At 43.2% G+C, this 14,911-nt stretch overlaps 1 protein-coding gene across 2 annotated transcripts in view; it reads left to right on the top strand.

The window, feature by feature from the left end:
* The first annotated feature begins 3,613 nt into the window (after positions 1-3,613).
* GAK (cyclin G associated kinase) overlaps positions 3,614-14,911 on the top strand; it is a 65,135-nt gene continuing 53,837 nt past the window's right edge. For both annotated transcript variants that reach the window (XM_021550350.2, XM_021550349.3), the window contains exons 1-5: positions 3,614-3,917; positions 10,430-10,491; positions 11,730-11,789; positions 13,625-13,739; positions 14,161-14,303. In XM_021550350.2, coding sequence (XP_021406025.2) covers positions 3,776-3,917; positions 10,430-10,491; positions 11,730-11,789; positions 13,625-13,739; positions 14,161-14,303 — 522 coding nt within the window. In that variant the 5' untranslated portion in view covers positions 3,614-3,775. The remainder of the gene's footprint in view (positions 3,918-10,429; positions 10,492-11,729; positions 11,790-13,624; positions 13,740-14,160; positions 14,304-14,911) is intronic.

The raw sequence follows: 14,911 nt of genomic DNA, 5'->3' as shown, positions 1-14,911 counted from the left end.
GCTGCTGAGACAAAGTCCTGCTGTCTTGTCCTGCTGCCTGAGGCTGCCTTTATAAAGAAACAGCCTCAGCTTTTTCTTCTGACTTTGGGACATCTCTTCTGAGCTGAGATAAATGTCAGGCTTAGCAGTGAAAAAGTCAGGGAATTTCAGCAAGGTGTTACAGCTGGTTAGCAAAACAAAACCCGCAAAAATCCAAACATGCAAAAGAGGTTATTTCAGCCCAGGACACTCAGTCTACTACTGCAGTTACATCAAAAACCTCAGTCTTTATTTAAGCTGAACAAATATGAAGTAGTTGCCTCATTTCCGTCTGTGACAGAGTCTTCCATTTAGGAACAAGAAAGCTACTAAAATAAAACCTAGACCTTCAAAACCAGAAAGATTGTTTCTGTGGGTCATTTTAGGAATTCCTGTCCTTTTTTTCAGTGGCCTTTTATGAATGAGTCTTTGAAGGGGAAGGTGCAGGTGAATGATACAAGGGACGGTGAGTGGAACAATATGGTGTAACAAGCCTAAATAGCAGTGTTTGTCTGTAAAAAAATAATTACAGCATTTTCCTGAACAAGAATAATCAGGAAAGTCAGAAATCAAAGCAGGACTGAAGGCAAGATCCTTCTGCAGGTAGGATTTCCTGCAAAGAAGTAATGGTAGTGTGATTTATTGTAACAAAAGAAGTTTTCTTACAGGGAGAATTGAAAGAGAAAATTACCAGCTGACCTCTGCTGCAGATAGAAGGAAGTTCTCTATTATAATATTTGATAATTTTTTTAATTAAAGGTATGAAAACATGGGATTTCATATAACTGTACTTGCCTTTAAGACTGCGCTTCTTGACTGATCAAGTATTACAGAACAGCATGAGAATCACAAGAGGCCATGCCCTGTAATTTACACAGTGCACGGAGAAGAGCAAGTTCTTAGTTTATGGAAATACGCAAGTTCTTACTTTATGGATGTTGATTGAGAAATACAACTTCAAAAAATGTAACCAGTCATCTGTGCAGGAGAAAGTAGCCATGGCCACCTGAAATCTTACAGAATTTGGGGATGTCTGAGATTGTCTCAAAGGGATGGCTGCTGGCAAGGTGGAGACAGTACGGACTAAACTTCTGAAAGAGAATTTTGACTATTTTTTGTTATTTCTAAAACAAAAGGTTTGGAGGCAAACCTTTCTTCTAGTGATCTGCTATCTCAGGTCATACAGCCATATTCTGGAAATGGACTGACCAGTTTGGGATCTGCCAAACATACAGAGAGGAGTCAGCCTTGCCTATAAAAGCTCGGGCTGACACTGTCTGTGGATATGGCTATTCCCAACATTCGTGTGTGTGTTGGTTTTGTGCAGCCTGGTCTTTCGTAGCAGCAGGGGCATGGAGACGGCTTCTGTGAGAAGCTTCTAGAACTCTTCCACTGGTAGAGCCAATCCCTGATGGCTCTGAAGATGGACATGCTGCTGGCCAAGGCTGAGCCAGCTAGAGATGATGGCAATGCCTCTGTGATAACATATTTAAGAAGACATTAAAACAAAAGTAGGGGTGCAGCTTTAATTCCAGCCAGAGAAGAGGAGGAGGTGAGAACATGTGAGGCACCAAGGTCAGTGAAGAAGGAGGGGGAGGAGCTGCTCCAGGCACCGGAGCTGAGATTCCCTTGCAGGCTGTAGTGAGAAATGGAGAAGCAGCTCTGCCCCTGCAGCCCACGGGGATCCAGGGAGATCCACCCGCAGCCCATGGGGAGACGCCGGTGCTGGAGCGGGTGGATGCCTGGAGGAGCTGTGATCCAGTGGGAGACCTGATGGAAGAGGGAGCCTTGCTGCCAGGCTGGAGCAGCCTGTCCTTGGAGGGCTGCACCTGTGGAAGAGTGACCCACGGCACAGCAGTTTTGGGAGGACTGTGTGCCCCTGGGAGGGACCTGCATTGCAGCAGCTTTGGGAGGACTGCTGCTCCTGAGATTTGGAGCCACGCTGGAGAAGTTCACAGAGAACTGTGTCCTGTGGGAAGGGACCCCACGGGTCACAGAAAACCTCGGGTGATGAACTGGCCAAAATCCACACGCCCTGTCTCCATGCACTGTCGGTGGAGGGGAGGGTGGGGTTGGTGGAAGAAAAGGTGTTTTTAATAGCTTATTTTACTTCTCATTATCCTCGGATTTTGTTAGTAATAAACTTACTTTTTATCTCTAAGATGAGCCTGTTTTGTCCTTGGAGTGTTTTCTCCCGGTCTTTGCTTTAACTCACGACTCCGTTAAATTTTTCTGTCCTCTGCCCAGCTGTAGAAGAGGAGGGTGAGTGAGCGGCTCTCTTTGGTGCCTGGCACTTTGCACCCGCAGTGTCAAACCACGACAGTGACACACGCAGAGCGCTCCCGCACCGCGCGTCCCGGCTGGCAGCGGGGATGTGGGGAGGGCAGCGGGGAAGAGCGACAGGTGTGGGAAGAACAGGTGAAGGAAGACGAACAGGGAAAGGACGGCAGTAATGCTCTGCGGGAAAAGCGCAGGTGCTGCCCAAGCGCCAAGAGGTGCAGGAGAACAGGATGAAACTTTATCTCTCGCCGGCCGCCAACCTAAGTGTTAAACTGCGGAAGCACAGCGCTGCCTGGGGAAGGGAGACCCTTCCATGGAGAAAGCGTCTCGGGCAGGGCGGGAAGGCGAAATTCGCGCATCCCCCGCGGCCGGGGGAAGCGAGAGCCGGTGAGGGGACGCTGCAGGAGCGGAGCCAAGGAGGAGGGGATGGTGCAGGAGCGGAGCCAAGGAGGAGCAGGAGCAGGAGCCGGTGAGGGGATGGTGCAGGAGCAGAGCCAGGGAGGAGCAGGAGCCGGTGAGGGGATGGTGCAGGAGCGGAGCCAGGGAGGAGCAGGAGCCGGTGAGGGGATGGTGCAGAAGCGAAGCCAAAGAGGAGGGGATGGTGCAGGAGCGGAGCCAAAGAGGAGGGGATGGTGCAGGAGCGGAGCCAGGGAGGAGGGGATGGTGCAGGAGCCGGTGAGAGGATGGTGCAGGAGCAGAGCCAGGGAGGAGCAGGACCCGGTGAGGGGATGGTGCAGGAGCGGAGCCAAGGAGGAGCAGGAGCCGGTGAGGGGATGGTGCAGAAGCGAAGCCAAAGAGGAGGGGATGGTGCAGGAGCGGAGCCAAAGAGGAGGGGATGGTGCAGGAGCGGAGCCAGGGAGGAGGGGATGGTGCAGGAGCCGGTGAGAGGATGGTGCAGGAGCAGAGCCAGGGAGGAGCAGGACCCGGTGAGGGGATGGTGCAGGAGCGGAGCCAAGGAGGAGCAGGAGCCGGTGAGGAGATGGTGCAGAAGCGGAGCCAAAGAGGAGGGGATGGTGCAGGAGCGGAGCCAAAGAGGAGGGGATGGTGCAGGAGCGGAGCCAGGAGCAGGAGCCGGTGGGGGGACGCGGGCGGGCGGAGGCAGGAGCAGGAGCCGGTGAGGGGACGCTGCAGGAGCGGAGGCAGGAGCAGGAGCCGGTGGGAGGACGCGGGCGGGCGGAGCCGGGCGGCAGCCGGAGCTCCTCCCGCGGCGGGCGGAGCCGGGCGGCAGCCGGAGCTCCTCCCGCGGCGGGCGGAGCCGGGCGGCAGCCGGAGCTCCTCCCGCGGCGGGCGGGCCGCGGGCCGGGAGCGCGTAAGTGACGCAGCGCTCCCGGAAGCCGCCGGAGCTGGGGGACGGTGGGAGCGGCGGGCGGACGGGCTCTCGCCGCGGCTGTCGGTGGCTCGGCGGAGCCCTCCAACCCCATCCCGCTCTGCTTCCATCCCTTCCCGTCCCGTTCAGTTCCATTGCCTGCCGGGGGCCATGTCGCTGTTCCAGTCCGCCCTGGACTTCCTGGCGGGCCCCGGCTCCTTGGGAGCCGCCAGCCGTGACCAGAACGATTTCGTGGGGCAGACGGTGGAGATGGGCGACATGAAGCTGCGCATCAAGCGGGTCATCGCCGAGGGTAAGAGCGGGCGGCGGGGCCGGGCCGTGCGGGGCTGGGATGGGCTTCCCCGCGGGCCTCCTGCTCCCTTTTCCCCGTCTCCCTTCCCAGAGCGGGAGGGTTTCCTCCTCGGCAGGCCGCGCCCGGCTGGGGCGGGCCGGGGCGGCAGCTCCGGCCTCGGGAAGGGCTCCCTGTGGCCGTGCCGGGACAATGTCCCCACGTCCGAGGGGGTTCGGTGTCCCCACGTCCGGGGGGGGTTCGGTGTCCCCGGGTCCCGGGGGAGGTTCGGTGTCCCCAGGCCCAGGGGAGGTTCGGTGTCTCCCGGGTCCCGGGGGAGGTTCGGTGTCTCCTGTCCCGGGGGGGGTTCGGTGTCTCCCGAGTCCCAGGGGGGGTTCGGTGTCTCCTGTCCCGGGGGTGGTTCGGTGTCTCCTGTCCCAGGGGGGGGTTCGGTGTCTCCTGTCCCGGGGGAGGTTCGGTGTCTCCTGTCCCGGGGGGGGTTCGGTGTCTCCTGTCCCGGGGGGGGTTCGGTGTCTCCTGTCCCGGGGGGGGTTCGGTGTCTCCTGTCCCGGGGGGGTTCGGTGTCTCCTGTCCCGGGGGTCGCAGCAGTGCTCGGTGTTAATTCTCGCCTCAGGAATAGCCACCGAGAGCCGCTGTGTTGTGTGGCTTCTTCGCTTTCTTCGTGTTTTAAAATGCCTTCATCACATAACAGAACTCAGAGGAGCTGGTAGTCTGTGATGGTCTTTATAACCTACCAAGGACCCTCATGAAAAATCTGGATTGCGTGGTGGTTTTTTTTTTTTATTTTTATTATTTTTTAAAATGCCTTCATCACATAACAGAACTCAGAGGTGTTGGTAGTCTGTGATGGTCTTTATAACCTACCAAGGACCCTCATGAAAAATCTGGATTGCGTGGTGGTTTTTTTTTATTTTTATTATTTTTTAAAATTTATTTTTAATCACAATGTATATATACTATTCTGCCAAACACGCAAGGTTGCCTCTGTTGTTTGGGGCTTTTTGGAAAAACTACGGAATGCAGGAAATGTGTTTGCTTTGAACACGTGTGTCAGGAGGCTGGTTTTACTGTGAACATAGACTTTGCTAGAGTACAGAGTGTTAAATATCCAGGCAATTTCCAGTTTTGGTGAAGCTTTGGGTAGGTAGCCTGGCACACTGCTTGTTAATCTGTTTTAGAAAAGATGATATGTTTGATAGATGCTAATTACTTAGATATTATAAAAAATTTGGATCATCTTAATGCTTGTGATCAGAGAAAATACTTTATTTCCTCTAGCAGAAGAACCATTGAAGGCTACTTTCAGAAGACTAAAATGCAGACTTTTCTATACTATTGCAGTTAAATATTTCATTAACTTTGTAGAAGTGGTTGATGTTATTTAGGTTGAATACCTCAAAACTCTGCTTAGAGCTCCTTTTGGATGTTGGAGTTTCTTCTTCTAATTATCTCATACTAAGTAGTTTTCTGTTGAAATCTTGGTGATAAGCATAGAAGAAAATCTTGGTTAAAATTAGCTAGTTCAAACCATTTGCAAGCTACATATAAAATTTTTGAGCTGTAAAACAACAACAACTAGGTCTTCACCACTGCTGTATCTTCTTAAGGGCAATAATTTGTTCCTTGAATGCTCAAGCACTTTTGGCATATGATCTTAGAGAAAACCTGTCAGTTTCTTATGTAGTAAGTTGCATTTTAAATAGTACTAGATGTCATATCCTCCTGTTCTGCTTTCAGCCTTTACTTACAGCTTCTTTACAGCCAGAGTTGTGACTGAAATGTAAGCACTGAGTAGAATGTGAATGCTAAAAGAACTGTCTGTGCTGCTGATACTGTAAAATTCTTGCTGGCAGTGACCACAGCAGTTACTGAAGGACAAAGGAAAGTTAGGGCAGGAAGGTATTTTTGAGGCATATATACTGTTTAGTTCTTGGCTTTGGAGCAGGTATTTTAACACTTCACTTTGACAGCAGCCTACTGTTTCCCAGAATATGGCACAGGCATTGTAAAATGTCAGGGGAAAGATGCCAGGTTAGATGACTTAAAGCAAATGGAGACATACTTTAACTCTACAGCTCTTTACAATTTCTCTGTAATCACTGCTTTGTGTTCCATGTTAGTTGCAGTGTTATCGTTTTATGTTATTTTGATGTTCATTTTGCTAGCTGAAGTTGGGCTAACTGCTTGCTTTTTCTGGAAATATAATTTTCTAGCCAATGTAGCCAGTCTAAAAGAGCCCTTGCAGTATGCTGAGTATAAAGTTAAAATAGGTGTAAAATATAAAAATCCCAGCCTCTCCTGTGATCTTCAGACTTGTATTTGTCTGTAGCATATAGTTTATTTTATTGCTCAATTTGCATTTATCTTTCAACTCTGGACATGTTGTGGTACCTTCTGATACATTGATCCACAACTGTGGCTTACATGTATTCCTTCCTATGGTTACAAATATGGGATCTGTTTATCTTCTAGATCAGTTCTTTCATGCCAGATTCCCTTCTGGAAAGTCAAGTGCTGCTTTCTGAATCTGGATTTCAAATCTGTGGTGAACTGTGTGTCATCTGCCAACGCAGACTTTTCTGTAGGCTCGTACGCTCAGCTTTGTAGCTGGTGTGAACAGTGCCTGTGGTTTAGTGCTGCACGGTATTGTGTGGTGGCACAGGTTCAGTTGTTCCTGTAGCCCACAGCTCATTCTAGCTCTGTAGTGTGCACCAAATCCATGTTTGGCTGTGCTCTAGGCTGAGATGTGTTGCACAGGTCGCTTGGATGCGTTTTCTTGGTTGTTTCACAGAGGTGTTGTGCTGGGGTAGGACTGGGCTGATTGAAAATACAGTGTGCTGCTGCAGGAGGCTGACAGCAACCTGTGGGGGATGAGCTGGTGATGTTCTCTTTTGCTGATACTACCTCTGAATGCAAGAACAGACCAAGTGTGTCACAGATTGGATTGAGCACTTCCAGACTATGGTAACTTATTTTTTTTCTTGCTTGGACATTTCAGTCGCTCACTGCAGATAAGATTTTAGAGGACCTTGGTGGAGGCCTTTACATATAATCCCTTCTTGCTCTTGGCAAGGTGTCATTAATTCACATTCAGGTGTCATGGCTCTCTTGGATCTTCCTGTTAAGTGCACGGACCCCCCCCCCCCCCCCACAGTGTTACTTCAGTAAAATAGTCACGGATTTCCTGCCTAATTGGTGAATACTTTTTTATATGAGACTGAACAATTTAGAATATACCAGATTGTGTGAAAAACGGGGAACAAGCAAGTTCTGTAGCACGTTTAGCAACTATTCTTCACGTGTTGTGAAATCTTATGCTTTGTTTGAGTAACAAACAGTGTCCAAAAAGCACACAAGAAGAGAAACATGATGAGAAAAAGAATGCATTATTCAATCTGTTTGATATGAGTCTAAAGCTTTTACCATAATGAAAAAAATAATTCCTTAGTCAGAAATAGAGCAATAGGCTACAGCCTTAAAGTCTGGGTGCAGACTTTAATTTTTTTTTTTTTTTAAGTTTAAAAATAGATGTCATACCTTGAAGCTGCATAGGTAGGTGACTTGTTTACTTCAGGGCTTCCTCAATATGTTGAGTGTGAACAGACAGCATTACAGGTTGCCAAGCTTATAGGAACAATTCTATGGTTTCTGCAACTACTGGATTAATAAGATAAAGATAACCTAATTAAGTCCATGTTTTGTGGTGGATTTATTTTGTAAACCTCTACCAGCAGAAGCACACTGAATGCTTAATGCCAAGTTTCTGTGAACATTGTTAGTTTTGTTTGCTTGCAGATAGGGGAAAAAAAAGATGATTCCTAAGGAACAACTAAAGCACCTGACCTAGCAGCTGTCCAGCTTCCATTTTCTTTGCTGGAAATGTAGACAATGTTTTCAACATGGCACAGAACAGTTCCATTTTTTAAAGCTGTTGTTTCTTGGCTGTAGCAATTCCTGCTTGCAGAGGAGCTCTCAAAGTTTGAAGATACTCTACCTCTGCTTCCCAAGGGTGTGGGAAAATGTACAGATCTTTAAGTTTGGGCCATCCTTCATTCTTGAGGCAGTTTCATCATGTTACTAGGACTTGCAGTGGACACAAATACATGACTGGACTTAAAAAAAAAAACAACAAAAAAAACCCAAAAAAACCCCAAAAACTTTTGAATCAATGCTTGGCAACAGTAACAGAACATCTTTTCTGTTTTGATGCTCCGATAGAAAATCTTTCCATTAAAATACACTATAACTTACATTCTGGGCTAGAATTACAGTGTTTCAATAAAGTTGAAATGTAAACCACTGAAAGTTGATGTGAAAACAAATTTGGTCAGTATTTAGGAGGGGAGTAGACAAATAGTTACAAACAGGAAGCTACTCACACCCTTGCTTTCTCATGTCTAGTTAAGTGTGTAATGAAACAGTGAGTGAACAGTAACAAGCACTGTTACATGTCCCTATTTTGATGTGTCTCTAGCTGTCATTTTACTGAAGCTGGTTATCTGAAAAAAAGGATTTGTGAAGATAAGTAAAACAGGAACATGATAAAAAAAGAGCAGTTTAAAATCCAACTTGATGTGTGAATACAGTGAAGTTATTCAGTATTATGTGACACCTAGGTTTGACTAGAGGGAGAACCCAAATCTCTTGGTTGGAAAAGCAAGAGTCTTCAAATCTCTGTAAGAGAATGATGAAGTACTCAAGGACCACTGCCTGAGGCCTGTGGTGGTGCAAGGATAAGTTTAGAGTGCTTGCTAATAAATAAAGCAAATGAGGTAGAGTTGGTGCCTGACTTTAATGAGATGGTGTGGTGCTCTGTAGTGAGCCTTGATGTGTGAAAGCTTGTGTCTACAGAAAAGAAATAAACCCAGCTTTCTTCTGCTGTAATTTCTGAACTAGCAAATACTATCTGAGATGACCTTGGAGGGCTTGGGCTTTCTTCTGAGATGGGGCTCTGAAATGCCTCAGCAATGCAAAACCTGTCTCCCTGGGCAATAGCTGGGTGGGTGTGCACATATCTCTACACTGGTGATCTGTATGGGAGAATTCTAAGGTGATTCTGCTGATACAGATATCCTCAGGAAACTGTCTTAAAACCATCTACAAACATTTACATGAGATGAAAAAATGAGTGAAAACACCCTAATGTAAATATATTCTTTAGACACCCCTAGAAGTTGTTCTTCTTTTAACTTCCATTTTACCATTTACCTCAGTTAGGTCTGCTGTACAGGTGTTTGTTGAAAGTGCTTTTTAAATTATTTTTTCTGAATGTTTGCAAAATATATTTGTCAGGGAGCTTGGAGTAAACTGTTATGGTAGAGGAGAAGTTTTGCCAGTAAACTGGTCCCTATGGAGGGTATATTAAGACTGCTTTAATAGACTACTTCTTCAAGGGAGCCAGCATCAAACTGTAAATGAAACTGCTTTTACAAATGAAGCAGTAGGACTAATTTTACTTTTTATTTAAGAACTGTTTTCACTAACAACAACAACAACAAAAAAAGTTAAAGTACCTTTACAACATGCTCTAACTTCTTTGGTATCCCAGAAAATCCATGGAATTAAATTTGGTTTCTGCTGTAGTGCTGCAGTAGTAGTAAACCAAGCACTACATGTAATGAGCTGAGTTGTATGGAGCTGAATTTCGTTCAGGTGAAAGAGTGAAAATGAAAGAATGCGAAACTTGAAGCTGATGTTTTGAGAGGAGCATAGTTGTAAAAGGTGAGCTTGTAGGCCACAGCAGTTGGATTCTCTATAAGGCAGGTGCAATGAAGCAGGAATTAACCAGGCATGATACCATTGGCTTTTCTCTGAAGATCTGGAACTCCATTCTGTTTAGCATTTCAGCACTTGATAATAAAGTGCAATCACTGAAGTAGAAATGCATATTTTAAGCTAGTTACATACTCTCCAACTTCTGCTATCTCAATGAGGTTTGCACAGTGCTCTTGAGCAAAAGGAAGTGTTTGAGAAAATAGATAGTTTGATAAAAAGAGTTGGAAGGGAAATATTTTATGAAATAACGTGTTGCAGTTTGGTAATAACATTACCCTTATTGTAATGTGTGCTTCAGTGCTTGAAAATGCTTTCTGACAATATACTTACCTTAAAAACAGGAGGTGTATGTTTAGCACTTATCTTCCTTAGTTATTGCTGGTTTTTATACAAAGTGTTAGCAATGTAATACCAAAAATTTTAATTGAAATTATTAGGTGTTTGTATTTGCTGTACTGAATTTTGATTTTATAAGGACCTTTAAAAAAATGGCTTCATAAGAAATCTGCATATGCAGACTTAACAAAATGCAGGAAAGTAACAAAGTCAGTGTGCTCTTTGCATATGTACAAGAAAGGAACTCTTGCTGAATATCAGCAGTCTTGAACAGATGCTGAAAAATGTGTGCTTGGTACATTTAGAAATGTATCTAAATTCATGTATTGATTCTGTTAGACTAAAAAGAATGATGTACCTGAATATTGAAATGAAAACTAATTTAATTTGCCTTCTTCTTGTAGGGGGTTTTGCTTTTGTCTATGAAGCTCAAGATCTTGGAAGTGGCAAAGATTATGCTTTGAAGGTAATATTAATTTACTTCACTATAGGTTTGTAAGATCTGTCTTGTAGCTTGATATTTTAGCATGACAATTATTCCTTGATGTATGCCACTGAGCAAGTAACTTGGAAAAATGCAGTGTATTAGTGGTGTTTGTAGCCCACTATTTAGAATGTTTATTCCAGTTAGAACCCTACACTTCATACTTCGGTGACAAACCAGGGAATTGGTCTTTTAGGTGTTGCTAGTCTTTATTTTTTTATTTGGTGTAGAAAGTCATGATCCAGTCCAAAACATTTTGTTGCACAAGTAAAAAGAATATTTCATGGTTACCTGAAGTGAAGCACAAGAATCTTTTTCACTCATCAGAAGCAGATTTAGCCTACCTTCTTACTTAAAGAGTAAATTTCCATAGTATTAAAAATAATTTGACTCATTGTTTAAATATTTGGCCTGGTATTTTTAGAGACACTTTTCTGGATTCTTGGTTTCTAGAGGCTTCTGGTAATCAGCTGTAAACAGGGTATTTGTATGAGGGGTGGGAGAGGTAAGTTGGCATTACACCACCAGTAATAAATTTGACTTTTTCAATTTCATTCCACATCCTCCAGTAACAAAATATGTGACCAAAGCCACATACTATAACTGTTCAAAAGGTCCTCTAGAAGTAGCCCCATATAAAAAATAACAGGTAAAAAGTGAACCATTACTATACTTCCTCTGTTCTGTAAAACCAATACTTTTGCAAGAGAATGCTCAGGCTGTTTGTAGTCAAATGTTGACTGCAAATCCAGAAATTCTAATTCTAGAAATAGTAATTCTTAATTTTGCTATTGATTACAAAAATATCATTGAAAAAGCATGGCTACATAATCTGGAGGAGTTTAGTCTAGAATGAGTTGAAGGTTGTTGCTGAAAATTTCAGACAGAAGGTGAATCTTTCCTTGTTAGGCCACAGTGCTGCAGCCAGGAGACTTTAGTGCTTTATATATCAGAGCTATCTGAACAGTTACTTTAAAGAGTGTCAAAAATTACAGGTGCTCAATTATCACTAAACCTGAATAGTCCAGGTAACTGGAAAACTGGGTATTATTTATGATAGAATGTTGAAACATAGAATAAGCCGGCTTTGTTTCCTGCCCCATTACAGTTCCTTGGGTTTTTGACTCTAGTTTATCCTTCATATTCTGCCAAAATCTATACATTATTATTCTGTAAGTTTCACTAACTGTATCTTCTCAATTATATTGGTTTTTTGACAGCGATTGTTGTCTAATGAAGAGGAAAAGAACAAAGCCATCATCCAGGAAGTTTGTTTTATGGTATCCTTTTCTGTGCCATATTTAACTGCCTGAGATTTCTGGGTAACAAAAGATTGCTGTACAGATTCTGTTTTTCTTCATGCCTAAGAGGACTGACGTTCTGCAGGTCTGGGTTCATGATTTGTCATGAATCTGCTATAATGAATCAACATCCAGAAAGTTCACTTCTTCAAAAATCGGAGAAATACAGTGTGTGCAAATTTTTGTAGCTAGCGTAGACTATGCCATGTACTTCTGGCAAGAAGTGAAATTCTTATTTGGGCATTCTTGCAGCCCTGTGAATGTTGTCGAGACCCTTTGACTTCACATGATAGTTAGATCTTAAATAGAATTCCCTCACGTGCTTTGGATTTATTGCTCTTTGCTTTTACTCTCAATATTTATTGATTTCTCCTTTGGATACATCTGGCTTTAAGAAGTAGTGCTAGTTATTAAGGAAGAAATTTCAGTAGTCTACATGCATTGAAAATAAGCATATGTTTCTCAGGGTCCTTTATCTCAATGTCCTCTTTATTTTCAGTGATGTCAGGTAGTAGGGTATAATGTCATGTAAGTGTATTTTAAATCCTTGATTTTAGTAAATTCAATATTTTCTCCATAACCCAAACACAATTCTACAACCTGGCTCCTCTTGGACCCTCAGTGTGTTTCAAGAGTCAGTTATTCAGCTGTGGTATACTGATGTGTTCCCTTCTGAGTGTTCAGCTTAATTTTGAATTAGCAGGCAAACCCACTGATCCTAATTTAAGCAACGCAAACATTTTGTTTTATGATTGCTGATATGTCTGGCAAAATCTTAGCCTAAACACCACTTTTGAGAAGTACTCTTCCAAGACAGAATACCATAGCACTATACATTTTCTGTCTACTCTGACATTATCTTGCCAAGAGTAAAGAATTCAATGCTCTTTTGATGTTTTTCACAGCTGGGAGCCACTAAAGCAGATCATGATGTGTTGTACACATGATGAAGGGTTAATTGTTGCTAACTTTGAGCTAAGACTGTGAAATGCAATAAATTCCTGCAGCTCTGAATAGAGGGTTGTAGAGAGATGCGTAAGATCAGATTAATGTGAATTGTATGGATCCAACTTGCCCTTTTTAATAGCTTTTTTCTACTTACGAAGTCTTTGTTTTTCGCTTTTCAGACTTGGTGAATGCATCCTGTAAATAGATTGTGTTTGTCTCACAGGCACAAGTCTCAGTGTATACACAGACAGGCATAATGCAACATAACTTCCACTGGCAGGAGCTGAGATCACTTATACTGTACTCCCCTTTACATAGCTCAAAAATGATGCCTCAAGTTTTTGAACTGATAAAGGTTTTAGCAGGAAAAAATATTACTAATGATGGAAGGATAAATTCCTTGCCCTTTTAGGTCTCTAATTGTTTTGAACTCTGTTTTAATTCCTTAAAATTGAAGCATGGCATACTTAATACTTCTTTGGGAAAGATAGGTGAGGATACAATGGCCCTTTCTTGATCAGCCATCTAGAGAAGCAGCTGATAATTAGAAGATGTCCCTGCTACTTCTGCTAGGCAGTCATTGTCAAAAGACAAAAAGACAAAAAGAACTAGCCCTGTTACTGAATCCAGTTGCTTCTGAGCTGTAATCATAAGGATTTAAAATTTTTTTTTACTTTTTATTACGCTACCTTAGATTCCTTTCTCAGATTTCTTATAGCTGAGGCATGTATTTCGCTATTTTGCTTAGGCTATTGATTGCAGCTACTATGCTTTCTGTGGTTTTAAGCTAACATTTCAAATGAACTACTGGATGCAATAGTATCAATGAACTTGGGAGTCATCTTCCTTGAACCTGTTATCTCCAGAAAAAACTTTCAGGTCATCCCAACATTGTCCAGTTTTGCTCTGCAGCATCTATAGGAAAAGAAGAATCAGACACGGGGCAGGGAGAGTTTCTTCTGCTTACAGAGCTGTGTAAAGGTAAACTTTACTTCTTTTCCCAGCACACTTCTTCTGACAGCTGTTCTGCACAGGTTGCTTGTTAACTTAAAAGCTTGAATGACTGTAGAAGATAGCATGGTTCAGTGGATCTAGAGTTCAAACTTATCTTTTATAGGATAAAGATCATGGTTTTTTAGACTACAGTTTAACCTTGTCTTAAATATGAGGTAATCATTAAGGTTTTTGTTTGGGACTAGTCAGAGAAAGGAATAGTAGGAGTAGTTCCTTAGAGTGCCCTTTCTTTTGTCATTGTAGTCAGTGTGGACTTGTCCTTTTCAGAAAATGTATTTAATACAACTCAAGATTGTAAGCCTTTCTTGAGAAGGGTCTATTTGTGTCAAGCTTCCAGAATTTGCAGTGTTTTCTGTGTGCTTATGTAAATTTCTCTCACTTCCTGCAGGACAGCTTGTGGAATTCTTAAAGAAAGTAGAATCCAAAGGACCTATCTCTTGTGACACAGTTTTGAAAATCTTTTATCAGACATGCAGAGCAGTGCAGCATATGCATAAGCAGAAGCCTCCTATTATTCATAGAGACTTAAAGGTATGTTACAATATTTAAAGGCTGAACTTCTGAAGAGCAAAGGAGCCCGTTGGGCTGGATCAGTGTTAAAAACAATTCTTGAGCAAAGTGCTTAGATCTAGTGCCTTGCCATAACTATTGAGTGTGAAGATCATCACTGAAATACTTTCATCTCTTCAAACAACTTCTCCTTGTGCTTGCTGTTTAAGAACTGCTTGTACCCTATGAAACAAGCTGTCAGAAAAGTAGTGCATCATGTTTTGCTGATTGAGTTAGCCTCAGTATTTTGTTTTTGATAAAATACTCAGTTACTAGTGAAGTGCAGTTCTGGGATTTTGTAGGTGTCTTAATAAGAGAGGTAAAGCTTTGAAAGAGAAAAATGTTGAATTATCTGTGATAGATTACATTGCCATTGAGAACGTGTAGTAAGCTGTTAGTTTTAGAGCTGGTAACTTGCACTGTACTTCAGTGCTTCTTTTTAATTTGGATTGTAAAATTTGAGAGACATAATTCAGGTTAGATTTTGTTTCTTAGGGGTTTTTTGTTGCTTGTTTTGTTTTGTTTTTTAATTTGCCTTTACCTGGAATCTATAGGCTTATTCTGTAGAAAGTGTTCTACCTTTAGGACCT

The sequence above is a fragment of the Lonchura striata genome, chromosome Z, assembly GCF_046129695.1.
Source record: "Lonchura striata isolate bLonStr1 chromosome Z, bLonStr1.mat, whole genome shotgun sequence".
Taxonomy (NCBI): domain Eukaryota; kingdom Metazoa; phylum Chordata; class Aves; order Passeriformes; family Estrildidae; genus Lonchura; species Lonchura striata.
This window is presented reverse-complemented; position numbering and strand designations above follow the sequence as displayed.